Genomic DNA, 13,919 nt, shown 5'->3' on the forward strand with positions numbered 1-13,919 from the left:
TCAACCAAAGACATTCTTGGTCGACTGAAGCCCTGAAATTTCGATTCAAAATCGACTAGTCACAATATCATAGCCCATGATTTCCCAAAATATATTATGTCAACTGGTGACATCAGTACAAGAACAGCAATATTTAGATGATTAGTGTGTGTGTGTGTGTGTGTGTGTGTGTGTCCTCACACAGAGACACTGAACACAGGAGCTCAGCTTCGCGGCTCACACACAAACAGAAGCTGCTGTTGTTAGGGGCGAACTACTTTGCATTTATCTATTTTTGTAAAATGCTGTGATGTGTTTGATGTCTGTGATGTATTTGATGTCTTTGATGTCTGTGAACCACCGCACATTCTTTATTCTGTCTGTCTCTTGTGGGTTGGGCTAATACAAAATACTGAAAACAAGGGGGTGTTCTTTGAAGACACGCTGTTACCTGTGAAACAGGGGTGGTCTGAAAACACCCCCATTAGCACTTGCTACATTCTTCCTGATGAAATCAAAGTAACCTTAGACTTAGACTTCCTTTTATTGTCATTGCAGAGAATACACAGCAGTGAAAACTGGCAACGAAATTTCGTTGCTTGGCAGCAGATGAGAAACCAACATATAGCATTGAATTTTTGTCACTTCTGAGTTTTTGATGGGAAATGTCTTTTATCTTACTGTAAATGTCTATACATGTATCCAACTTTTTCAGCCTAACTATGATTAAAAAAAAAATAAAAAAAAATGAACATGTCAGTGACATGCTTTGGTCAAAATACCATAAGGATGAAGCATCATAGCAGTTCAATAACCCTGCTAAACCCGCCCCTTTCAGAACGCTCGGTTTTCGTGCATGGTCCCTTTATATGCAAATGAGACACAGGCAAACACACACCCACTTCTTCCAGGGGGTTTCTGATTTGTCCTCTTTACAGCGCTCACTCGCTCAGCTCCATTTCTCTCCCCCTCCCTCCACTAGTTCTCTGACAATATCAACATGGCAGTGTGCGCAGAAAACAGCGAGAGTGCCGTCACAGGAAGAGACGTCCTACATAAGGATCGAGCCGAACAGTGCCGAACTGTAAATCAGTTAAAAACACTTAGGGACAGCACCACTGATCGCCACCACTGATCGCCAGCGGCGCGTGGCAGGCTGAATAAACTGCCGCTGTATGCGACTGTATCAGATCGGTGACTGTATGCTCCAGAGCTAGCGATCAGTCACACACAGCGCCAGTTCAGGCAGTTTGCCGCTGGCCATCAGCGGTGCTGTATCAGACTGAGTATGTGTAAAACACTGTGCTTCACTGTGCAGCCACATGCTGCCGTAATAAGTGCAGGGAATTCAACATCAAGTGTTTTATCGCCGACTAAGCGGGACCACGAAAACATGACTGAGTATTCTTTTTCCACACTTTGGCGACTGGTAGGGCCTCCAGAGTCCCCAATATAAGTATTAAAATGGTTAAAAAGCTGATTTTGCATAATATGTCCCCTTTAAATATTGCAACCAACCACAGACTGTATGAAATTAACACGGCAAAAAGTCGACCAATCAGAATTTAAATCGAACCAGAACGTATGGACTCATAAATGGACCAGTCGACTGGGACTTTACAGCCCAAGACACCCCATCATGCCTAAGCCTAACCCTTTGGCATCAACAAGCTGCTTCACTGCTGTGTACCTAATAAAGTGGCAGGTGCTTGTGTTCAGAGCAGGAGAAAAAGAAGCGTGATCATTCTCTGATCTCTTGATTTCAGACATTTATTGGTTCTGACGTCTGTCTTCAGAAAACATCCACTGAAAGACAGACGTCATGTCCCTGGTCTCCTGTCACATCCGTCTCATTTAGATTTTTCTGAATTATCTGCTCAGACGTCTCATTGGTTCAACAGCTGTGGGTCTTTGTTATTACATTACATTACATGTCATTTAGCAGACGCTTTTATCCAAAGCGACTTACAAAAGTGCATTTAAACATTTGGGTACAAATAACAGCTAGAAGTAAGTAAGAGCTTCAAGTAGATCAAACTATGAAGTGCTAGTCATAAGTGCGATGTACAAGTTTTTTTTTTTGTTTTGTCTTAGTCGAGGTAGAGTCGGAAGAAATGTGTTTTTAGTCGGCGGCGGAAGATGTGGAGGCTTTCAGCTGTCCGGATGTCGATGGGGAGATAGTTCCACCATTTGGGAGCGAGGACAGTGAACAGTCTCGAGTTCTGCGAGTGCCTCTGCGATCCTCTCAGTGAGGGGGCAGCGAGCCGGTTTGTCGATGCAGAGCGGAGTGGGCGGGCTGGGGTGTAGGTTTTGATCATGTCCTGGATGTAGGCTGGACCGGATCCGTTTGTAGCATGGAACGCAAGCACTAGAGTCTTGAAGCGGATGCGAGCAGCTACAGGAAGCCAGTGAAGGGAGCGGAGGAGCGGTGTAGTGTGGGAGAATTTTGGTAAGTTGAAGACCAGTCGAGCTGCTGCATTCTGGATGAGTTGCAGAGGTCGTATGGCACATGCAGGAAGACCAGCCAGGGGGGAGTTGCAGTAATCCAAGCGTGAGATGACAAGAGCCTGGACCAGAACCTGTGCCGCCTTCTGGGTTAGAAGAGGCCGTATCCTTCTGATGTTGTGCAACATGTATCTGCAAGATCGAGCTGTTGCAGCAATGTTGGCAGTGAGGGAGAGATGGTCATCAAGTGTCACACCCAGGTTCCTTGCGGTATGAGAAGGAGTTACCACAGAGTTGTCGAGGGTGATGGTCAGATCTGTGGTGGGAGAGCTTTTTTCTGGGAGAAAAAGAAATTTCGTCTTGTCGAGATTGAGTTTCAGGTGATGGTCAGACATCCACTGAGAGATGTCAGTCAGACAAGCGGTGATCCGTTCTGCTACCTGTGTGTCGGAGCTGGGAAAAGAGAGAATGAGTTGGGTGTCATCGGTGTAGCTGTGATAGGAAAAACCATGAGAGAAAATAACAGAACCAAGACTGTTGGTGTATAGAGAAAAGAGGAGAGGGCCCAAGACAGAACCCTGAGGGACCCCAGTAGCTAGAGGACAGGACTCAGACACAGATCCTCTCCAGGTTACTCTGTATGTTCGGTTTTGAAGATAGGACGAGAGTAGGGTAAGTGCAGAGCCTGAGACACCTAGTTCTTGAAGGGAGGAAGTAAGGATCTGGTGGTTAACTGTGTCAAACGCTGCAGAAAGGTCCAAGAGGATGAGCACAGAGGAGAGAGAGGCAGCCCTGGCAGTGTGGAGTTGCTCAGTGACAGCAAGAAGTGCAGTTTCGTCGAGTGACCTGCTTTAAAACCAAACCTTTGTCCACAGATCCCAGTCCCACTTGGGACTCTTTAGCGTCTCCCGTCTCCATGTGTTGACATTAGCTTTGCTGAGGCTCAGCTGTCTTTCATGTCGACGTAGAAAAATCCTTGTGATTCCAGGAAGTTTGTGAAATGTCTACTATTCATTTGTCCATCACTCACACTGAAGGTCTCACCCTGAAAGTCTCACCCTGAAGGTCTCACCCTGAAGGTCTCATCCTGAAGGTCTCACCCTGAAGGTCTTCATCAGGAGCTTCAGCTGCAGGAGCTTCTGCTGAAGGAGATTCAGCTGCAGGAGATTCAGCTGCAGGAGATTTAGCTGCAGGAGCTTCTGCTGAAGGAGATTCAGCTGAAAGAGCTTCAGCTGCAGGAGCTTCTGCTGCAGGAGCTTCTGAGTTTTTGTTTTCATACTTACGTTAATAGTGTCATTAGCTGTGGTTCCTCGTTTTCTTCAGGCCGCCGCAAAGAAGAAATGCAATATTTGATGTTCAGATGATTGTTGATGAACGACAGAGGACAACGAGGTGGAGCTTTACAAATGGACCAGTAGCTCTGTGTGTGTGTGTCTTTGTTGGAGAAAGAGTGTTAAAGTCTTAAAAAGAAGTGTGCCAGTGGGGGGAGTCTGGGCTTTGACCCTGGTCTCTGTTCTCCACCCCAAACAGCATCAGATTCCTCTGCTGGTGCACGACAGGAATGTCCATGTGGTCCCAGCTGGGACGCAGCACACGCCTCCTCTTTGTCCGCGTCACAATGGGACACCAACGCGTCCTTTGTTTGTTCGGCTCATTTCATCACAATGAAGTTGGCTTCTTTTGAGTTGCTTTTATGTCCCTGAAATTTTACTCCATCAACATTTTTGAAGGTGAAACATGGTTTTGTTCCATCTTCTTCTTCTTCTTCTTGTCACAAAGACCAAACATAATGTGTTGGTCATTTTTTACTCTAATTTAACAGCTTTAAAGTCATTGTGATGGTTAAATGTCCCTGTCTCGTTGTGGGAAGACTGGGGGAGCTGTCTCCACTGCCCCCTACTGTCTGTTAGCGGAAAACCAGGCTTTCACGGTCAGGGCCAAGCAAAGGAAACGGCGATGGACCACACACGAGGAAACATGGGACTTTTTCAAAACACTGAGAACACAGAAGCATGTCCATCGTGGCTTCACTGAAAACAAACGCACGTGACCAGAAAAGGTGAAGGGAGGCGAGAGCGTCAGTGGTTTACGGCGGTGTCGTGAGAATAATGTCCTCTGGACTTGCGACAACTTTTGACGATATAAAGATGTAAAGTGTTGGAGGACATTCTGCACCACCTCACTTCTCCTGACATCATGTCAATAACACGCTTATTAAAAAAACAGACCTGGGTAAAAAGATTTGTGCCCCTTCCCCTCCCCCTCAACTACCAAGGGAAAACATATGTTTTTGCCTTTAGCGTTAGCCTGTCATGCTAAGGAATTCATGAGCTCAGTCTACAGAGTTCGATGCAATAAAATTTCCTCTGGACGCCAACTAACAATATTAGAAAAAACCTGGAATAATGTAAATAAATGTAGTCACTGAGCGGCCATCTTGGTAGCTACCAACCTATACATTTAAAGACAAAGAAGCTAGCCGTTACTGAGAAACGAGCATGTTGGAGGCCGAGCTTCCTGCTCCTCCCAGAACATCTGAAGGCCTCACAAACGACTGAGAGTTTTCTTAAAAAATCTTTTAATCTGTAATTGTTTATTGACTGTTGTTGTTTTTAACTCCTTCTGATTGCTTTTGTAGCACTCTGAGATGTTTTAAAATATAAAATGTATTATTATTATTAGTATTATTATTAGGCCATTAGGTAAGGGGGCTGAAGGTGACGGGCAGCTGCAAGTGGCTAACTAGTTAGCTTGGTGACTTAAAGCCTGTCACGCCTTGCAGACGCAGTATTTCCTGGTCAAACGTCTCCTCTCACAGTTGGACAGGGATACATGTGTTTACTGTGTAAATCATATGCAGGTAGAAACATCTGAAACCTGAGTCTCTGTTATTGGCTGGAGGAAAGGTCATCGCCGTGGCGACAGCCTGGGCTGCTCCACACGGAGATTAATAGCAAAAGAATTAAACTTAACTTTACACGACCAAGAACTAATAACACATGTAAATAAGTGTACATGTCAGGACACTGTCCACGTCTCTGGTTATTAAAGCCCTCTGTCTGTCTCTGTCTCTGCAGGGTGAGCGGGTTTGGTTACGGGAGGATGAGCAGTATCTTCCCAGCACCGTGTCCTCCTGCTCTGGAGGAGTTATCGTCTTCGCCACAGACTACGGCCAGGTGAACATTTGCCACTGTCCCTGTTTACGTCCTCTGTCCTGTTCTGGTCCTCAGTGTCTCATGAGGTTACTGCTCCCAAGTTAAAGGAATAGCTCAAAGGCCATGATTTTCTCTATGGAGTGGTTTACTAACTTCAGTTTCCTGAATTGGTGTGAACATGTTCTTAAAGATTCTGTAGACCTAGACTAAGTGGCTAAAAACTGTCTTATATTATATTATAGACTTATTCCGACCTCTTGAAAAAGCTCAACACCACAGGTCTGAACACTGAGCCGAGTCCTCAGGCAGGTCATTAGCTTCAGTGACCAGCGGCTCTGGTGAAGTCTGTGAGCGAGTCGGGGCCTGGAGATAAGAATGTCTTAATCTTCAGGACAATATGCCGGCTCAACATGACCCTAAATCCTGCAGTGCTCTCACACACACACACACACACACACACACAGTCGATCCACTGCTCACCGGTGACACAGGAAGTCTTTGTTAAAGCTGTCAGCAGTGGAGAAGGGCAGAGGGTAAGTGTGGTTCTGTCGGGTTTATAAAAGTTTCATGTTAAAGACAAAGAAGGTGGAACTAAGATATCAAAACATAAACAGGTTGTGACTGAACTCAGATCAGGGTGAGGCCATAACCACACCCACCCACACTGGTGTGAAGCTGCTCAGTGGCAGGACTGATCAAGACCACATCTAAGTCTGACCATGGTTGGCTAAGTCTAAGACTGACCAAGTCCATCCAAGGCCTTCCTAGGTCAACCGAGGCTGACCAAGGTCATCCAAGGCCAACCAACACTAACAAAGTCCTTCCAGGGTCAACTACATCTGACCAAGTCTGACCAAGTCTGACCCAGACTAACTGTTTCAGCAGAACTGTGATGGTTTCAGTTTGTGGACTTTAAACATTTAACCTGACATGTAGACTTGTCTTTTCTCCATGTTTTTAAATCAGTCCAAAAAAGTCTATAACATACAGTCTCTGTGTGTGCGTGGGTGTGTGTGTGTGTGTGCATGTGTGTGTGCGTGTGTGTCTGTGTGTGTGTGAACATCTGTGAGAACGTAACTCCAGGTCAAACTTATAGACATTGAACGGTAGATTAACGTCCATATTGAATGGTTAAATAATCCTGGCGTGACCTCTGCCTGCTCAGTAACGTCCTTCACCTGTGCTCGCGCTGCTGTTTTGACAACACATGGATCAAAGAGATAATGTCCAACCATCTGGAGATCGGGGCTTAAGCTCCATCTTGAGCTGAGTCTGAATTATAAGTCTTTGCTCTCCTGGAGATTTACTGTTTGTTTTGCTGAGGAAGAAGAAGTGGACGTTTCTGTCCAGAAGGTCTTCAGTGTAACTACAAACACCATCATCTATGACCATGTTCACAAGGAGATTCTTTTACAAAAATAAGAAAGTCACATTTCAAAACTAATGATCGTAAAATCATTCATGAAATCAATCCGGGAAACATCTAAAACATGGAGGACATGGAGGACCAGGATTGGGAGGTCAAGGAACATAGATGGTTCTGGACCTTCGTGGACCTGGATTTTCTAGATGAACATAAAGAAAATCGTTTTATCCTCCAATAACTCTAGGGTTGAAATGAAAACTTCTTTTATTGTCCTCTACTTCTTTGTCTCTTTTTCTGTCCTCGTCAACACGTCCAGCTTCTTGATTTAGTCTCTAATCAATAATATCAATCGTGGTTTCTTGACTCTTTGTGTCTCTTTTGTCTTTTCCTACCTATTATTATTTATTTTTTCTCCTTCTTAATCTTCTCCTCCGTCGCTCCCCTTTAACAGAGGTCACACAGGTTTGATGTCTGAGGCTGAACATATGTGTGGCGTGTGTGTGTGTGTGTAAGTGGAGAAGGACATCATCTGTTCAACCTAACAGCAGATGACCGCCACTGCAGGCTCCGCCCACCGTTTTAATTTACATTACTATGAAAGGTTAATGACGATATTAAGTCAAATATGTTGTCTGCACTCGCTTTATTAACAACTCTAACTCATGAGGAGGAGGAGGAAGAGTTTTTAAAAAAGGACAAAGGAGACACACTGTCCAGGTAAGCCGCCTCAGGCTCCACCCCCTCCCACATCATCATCAAAAGCAACAGCTGCACTTCACCATTCATCTCACCATGTATTGTCCTGCTGTCAGCTTAGAGGGAGGAGTCTGTCTGAAACCTGAGGAAGACGAGAGGAACTCTGTAACCTGACATGATTAAAGAATCATAACAACATTAATAATGATAATAATGATGATAATTATAATTATAATACTAATAATAATAACAACAGCTACACAAGAAACAAAGAGTGGACAAAATAGAAAGAAAAAATAAGTCGCTAACTCTCAATGGAACGTCTCAGTTAGTACGTAAGAACATGTTCACGTCTTTATCTGTTTGTAAACCACTCACTCTCTCACACACACACACACGCACGCACACACACACCAAAGTCCAGAGAGAAAATCAGTGATTTTAACATCACACACACACTGCTGCCTCCATCACTAAGTTCAAATGTCTGATTTTGTGACTTCAGTGTTTGAAATCCTTTATTCAGATTGACATCAGTGACACATAGTGACCACACGAGGCAGCAGAGGAGCAGCAGATCCTGTCACAATCACTGTTTGTCTCTATGAGGTTTGGTGTGGGAGCGCCTCCTCTTCATCTTTACCAGGACAACCAGTCCAATTAGAGACCTAATGAGGTCAAAGTCAGAGGAGAGTGGACAGAGGTCAGAGGTCAGAGCTTACTGGGACTGAGCTTTAAAGCTATGGCCAACATTGTCCAGCAGAGACAGGGAGATGAATAGTGTCCACATATGAAAATGAGATTAAACACAAACAGCGACCAAAGCTAACGACTAATTTACAGTCATGTTCGATTTTTTCATTTATTTACTGAAGAACAACAGAGGGACGGGTGAGACGTCTGTCAGTCTCCACTGACTGTCTGTCCCTCCACTGACTGTCTGTCTGTTGACTGTCTGTCAGTAAAACTGTGTACTCATCTACTGAATGTGACCCTGAGACCACTGAGAGGCCACTGAGACCACCAGCTCTTCTGGGCTGGAGAGCTAAACCGTTAAGCCACTAACTGTGCTACGGAAGAGCCTCACAGACTGTGACATTGTGACATCGACAGCTGGGGGCGTGGACATTCGTGTGCCATTCATGGACGAGTTATTTGCAAAGAACTGAATCCTTTAAACGAGTCATTGGCAATGAAACACACTTTTTGAGAGAATCATATCCTTTGAACAATTCCAATTCTGGAGTGAGTCAGGAGTTCAAAGAAGTAAAATGGCAGACAACAAGCCAGATCTGGAAAGCCTACAGCGGAGACGGTCAAATCCGCAGCGGAACCTGACAACGCGTATTAACTGTCTAATGTCTACGCTGGCAATCCAAGTAAAGATGGATTGTCAGAAGAGTTGGCAGGATTGAACAGCGATTATGGTGTTTTTGCCGATGCCTGCAATGAATGTATCGAAGAACTGGGACAGGTAGACCCAACAGACGATAACTGTGAACTGAGCAACGCCCTAGCAAATAGGGACGCCATTGTGCAACGGCAGACTATGGAGATACTGTGGTTCAAGGATGCTAATCCTGCTATAGAGGCCCTCGTGACACAGTTCAATTCGGCTTTCGATCAGGTTGAGGCACTCAGGAGGGAAAATATACTGCGGTGAAAACATGAACTCAGAGAGGCATACCCGACCAGGAACCTGTGCTAGTACCATCCCACCTGTTCACACCCACTCAGCTATTGTTTCTCCGCCTGTTGACTGACAGAGTACTGGATGTGTTACCAGCCCTCCTCCGTAGCCTCAACAACCTAACCGTAGACCTAATGTCAGTTTTGCCTGACCTCCAACCCTCACTAGTATGCCAAGACTTACTAGACACGCTGCTCCCGTCCACTTCAGCATAGGAGAAAGGAGTACTGTGCCCAATAGCAACTTCGGTACAGTCACAGGGGGAGAAGAAAACTCTCAGTGGGCCCGACCCGAAGATCAAACCGATAAGCTTGCCTAAGTTCTCCGGGAACAGGAGGGACTATTGGCACCGGAAGGCTGATTGGGAGAGAATCCAGGCGCAAGCGGGTCCCACAGAGTCCTTTGAAGTGGAGCAGAAGAAACTGAATGGTCAAGTGACAGAGTTGCAGGAAGTCAATGTCAAGAAGGTAGACGAACAGCATAAACTGAGGCCCCAGATGGCCTCAGCAAGGAGCTGAGCTCTGTAAAGAACCAAGCTTCAGTCTGACTTCTACAGCAAAGAGTCAGGAAAGGCCCAGACTGCAGAGCTGCAGAAGACCTTGGTGCAAAGTCGGGAGAATCCCGCTAAGCTTCAGTCTGATTTCTACCAGAAAGAGTCAGAAGATTCTGCTCTGCGTCAAGACCTCAAAGCACGAAAAGCTGAGCTTAGCATTGGAGGACTTGGCTGCTAACCAAACCAGACAGGTTTGGAGGCTCAGACAAAGGAACTGAAGAGAAGCCACAGCTCATTGGAGTAGGAGCTCACTAAATGAGAACAGAAGCACCTGGTGATATGGTCTGTAGAGAGCAGAATCTTTGGGAATATGCAGTGGCTTGCACATGTCCAATCTGAAAAGATCCACCAACAAATGTACATTTTCAGAAAGCGAGGACATTTTCAAAAAGCGAGGACATTTTTTTAGAAAGTGAGGACATTTTCAGAAAGCAAGGACATTTTTTAGAAAGTGAAGACATTTTCAAAAAGTGAGGACATTTTCAAAAGCGAGGACATTTTCAGAGAGCGAGGACATTTTCAGAAAGCAAGGACATTTTCAAAAAGCGAGGACATTTTTTAGAAAGTGAGGACATTTTCAAAAAGCAAGGACATTTTTTAGAAAGTGAGGACATTTTCAAAAAACGAGGGCATTTTTTAGAAAGTACAGACATTTTCAGAAAGTGAGGAAATTTTCATGATTTTTGTGATTGTAATTTTCAGTCATTGCAATTTTCATTGTTCAGCGTTAGTGAAAAGTTCAGTGGGAAATAGAAGCCAAATTTCATTTCCAGTTTAAACTGCAGCGTGCAACTGTACGAATTAAGTATAAATCCCCTGTTCTACATATTCTTTATTCTCAGTGTGCAACTTTTCTGATATCTGGAATTTATATTATGTCCCAGATTTTCTTAATTTAAACAAAAATCAAATATTTAGTTTTCCAGCATGTGCTCATAGCAAAAGATTCTCTATTTTTTAATAAGCCGTTTTCTCTTGTTCCCGCGTCACAGGTGTACACGTACAAACAGAATGCTCTCACCAGGCAGAAGGTGCAGCCCATGCACCACAGCAGCATCGCAGGAGTGGAGGACATGGCCACGCTGGAGGACCTTCACGACGGCGCCATCATGCACAACCTGTTCCTGCGCTACAAGCAGAGACACATCTATGTGAGTAACACGTTTACGTTCACCTGCTCTCAGTGTGTGTGTGTTCTCATGTTCGGTGGCGTCGAGGTTCACCGGCTTCTCTCAAAGACGTCTGAATCTCCCATGACAGCCTGACGTTTGTTCAGTGGCTGTGTAACAACAGAGATAAACGTCAGATTAAAAAAGAAGACGAGTCAGATCAGTGAGACGGATCTGAAGGTTCTGGAATCATCATCATCTGTCACAGAGCTGTGGTATTCAACACGCTGCTGTTCGTGTGTGGTTGTGTGAGGAAATGTGTCGGCACAGAAAATTCAAGCTACATCACCTGAAGTCCATATGATATCAATATGTAAGCTGCTTTATTTTACCATAAAACTGCCTTTTTTTAAACAGGAAATTCAAGTTTGTAAACCACTCACTCTCCCACACCAAAGTCCATAGAGAAAATCTGTGATTTTAACATCACACACACAGGAGATCCTCTGCCGCCTCCATCACTAAGTTCTAATTTCTTATTTTGTAAAATTCGGCTTTTGAATACTTTTGTTCAGATTGACCTCAGTGACACAAAGTGACCACAAGAGGCAGCAGAGGAGCAGCAGCACCAGCTAAAATCACAGACTTTCTCTATGGACTTTGGTGTGGGAGGGTAATTGTTTTACAAAGCAACAAAAACTCATGTTTCCCGTTGAAAAGTAAAGTGTATAACAGTTTATTCTATTTTCTATTTTCTATCTAAAACACACAATGAATCTCATACGACCCCAAAAATCTTTAACTATGACTTTAATTCAAACACTGGAAAAAGTACCAGCAGCAGCAGCAGCAGTAGCAGTAACAGCAGCAACAGTAACAGCAGCAGCGGTAACAACAGTAACAGCAGCAGCAGCAGTAACAGCAGCAGCAGCAGAAGTAGCAGCAGCAGTACTGTAGGTCAGTGGAGAAAACAGCTTCAACAACAACAGAACACAGAGAGAGTCTCAAACATCACTGTCTCATTTTCGTTTAACTAATGAACAAAAACTGACTCGGCAAAAGACTCAGCTGCAAAACAAACTGACGACAAAGACGTCTTTGTGTGCTACACATACACACACGCAGGCACACACACACACATACACACAAACACTAACCACACACACTAACCACACTAACCTCTGTCAAATGCCATTTGGTTACTTAAAGAACAAATGAATGTTCTCGTATGGTTGAAATTATCCAATCAGTTCTTCACAGCCACTCCTCCTGCTCCTCCTCCTCTTCCATGCTGTCACGTCAGTGTTAGCAGCTACCATAGCTACACACTGTCACGTCAGTGTTAGCAGCTACCATAGCTACGCACTGTCACGTCAGTGTTAGCAGCTACCGTGGCTACGCGCTGTCACGTCAGTGTTAGCAGCTACCATGGCTACACGCCGTCACGTCAGTGTTAGCAGCTACTGTGGAGTCACGTCAGAAAGAAAAGGTAAATATTAAAACAAACTGCTTGGTGACTCAGTCGCTCCTCCTGGTGGAGACAGTGGTGAGATGATGTAAACACAGTTATTAAGAGTATCTTTTTGCTTCTTAATAAAACCAAAATGGCTGCTGGTGGACTCTGTGGCTCCTCCCACAGTCCTTCTGACACCAGTGTTTACTTTCCAGCTGCCTGTGAGTGAATGAAGACATGCAGAGACACTCATCTGTCTGGGAGTTTGTTCTTTAGGGGACGGACGGAAGCCCCCCCCCCACTGTGAAAAGAGGGCAGATAAAGTTGAAGTGTGTGCAAATGCGTGAAGAGCGACGGGGGCCCCAATGTCATAACCTGTTAGAGGCCCCTGGAATTTGTCAAAGCACCCCTGCTGACTTCAGTCAGAGTCAGAGGAGTTCACTCTGATCATCATCTCAGAGTTTATGATTAAACTTAGAGCAAGTGTCACGACCGAGGTGTCGCACTGTGAGCGGCCCCCTGCTGCTGAGAGCCAGAGAGAGATGGTGACTTTTCCAACAAGAAACTGAAGTTTGTAAAGCACTCACTCTCCCACACACACAGACACACACACTCACTCTCCCATACCAAAGTCCAGAGAGAAAATCAGTGATTGTAGCTGCTGGTCCTCTGCTGCCTCGTGTGGTCACTTTGTGTCTCTGAGGAATGTCTAAATTAGATATTTCAAAAGCCGAATTCACCAAAATAAGACATTAGAACTTAGTGATGGAGGCAATAGTGTGTGTGTGTGTCTGTATGTGTGTGTGTGTCTTCTGTGTATGTGTGTTTTAAACTGCGAGGTTAGCACAGTTATCCTCGGCTAAAGCTGCCGTCAGTGGCATGACACCGCGAGATAAATTGGGAATTTAGCCCTGAGGCTACCAGACTCTGTGTGTGTGTGTGTGTGTGTGTGTGTGTGTGTTTATGCGTGCATGTGCGTGTGTGTGTGTGTGTGTGTGCGTGCGTGTGTGTGTGTGTGTGTGTGAGTGTGCAGTTTCAGCTCCTGTGATTGTAACCAGCTGTGCTGTCGACTGGTGGCCTCACTCGTCTATTCTGTGGATTCCATTTGAAGCATGCACACACACACACACAGATTCCATTCCAGTGTCAACACCTCCACTCCGCTCTCTCTCTTCCTCCCTCTCCCTCTCTCTCTCCCTCTCTCTCTCTGTCTCTCAGGGTCATGTGATCACCTCTCTTTCCTCTTTTTTGTCCTAAATGTCAGACACACACATTCAGAGTCACGTCATCTAAAGGTGGAAACTTCACTTGGATTTAGCTTCATCTTTAGACTGATATTAAACTGCACACACACTTTCTATGGTTTTTTTCCATGCATCGTTCCAGCATATTTCACTCAATCACTCTCCCACACACACACACGCACACACACTCACACAAAAACACATACTGCTGCCTCCATCACTCAGTTCA

The 13,919-nt window shown here is 45.0% G+C and overlaps 1 protein-coding gene across 1 annotated transcript in view; it reads left to right on the plus strand.

The window, feature by feature from the left end:
- myo10 (myosin X) overlaps nucleotides 1-13,919 on the plus strand; it is a 60,013-nt gene that overhangs the window by 15,953 nt on the left and 30,141 nt on the right. Inside the window, exons 2-3 of the mRNA XM_044031504.1 lie at nucleotides 5,502-5,600; nucleotides 10,877-11,035. Of these exons, the coding sequence (XP_043887439.1) occupies nucleotides 5,502-5,600; nucleotides 10,877-11,035 (258 nt within the window). The remainder of the gene's footprint in view (nucleotides 1-5,501; nucleotides 5,601-10,876; nucleotides 11,036-13,919) is intronic.

Source organism: Solea senegalensis, linkage group LG1 (assembly GCF_019176455.1).
Source record: "Solea senegalensis isolate Sse05_10M linkage group LG1, IFAPA_SoseM_1, whole genome shotgun sequence".
Taxonomy (NCBI): domain Eukaryota; kingdom Metazoa; phylum Chordata; class Actinopteri; order Pleuronectiformes; family Soleidae; genus Solea; species Solea senegalensis.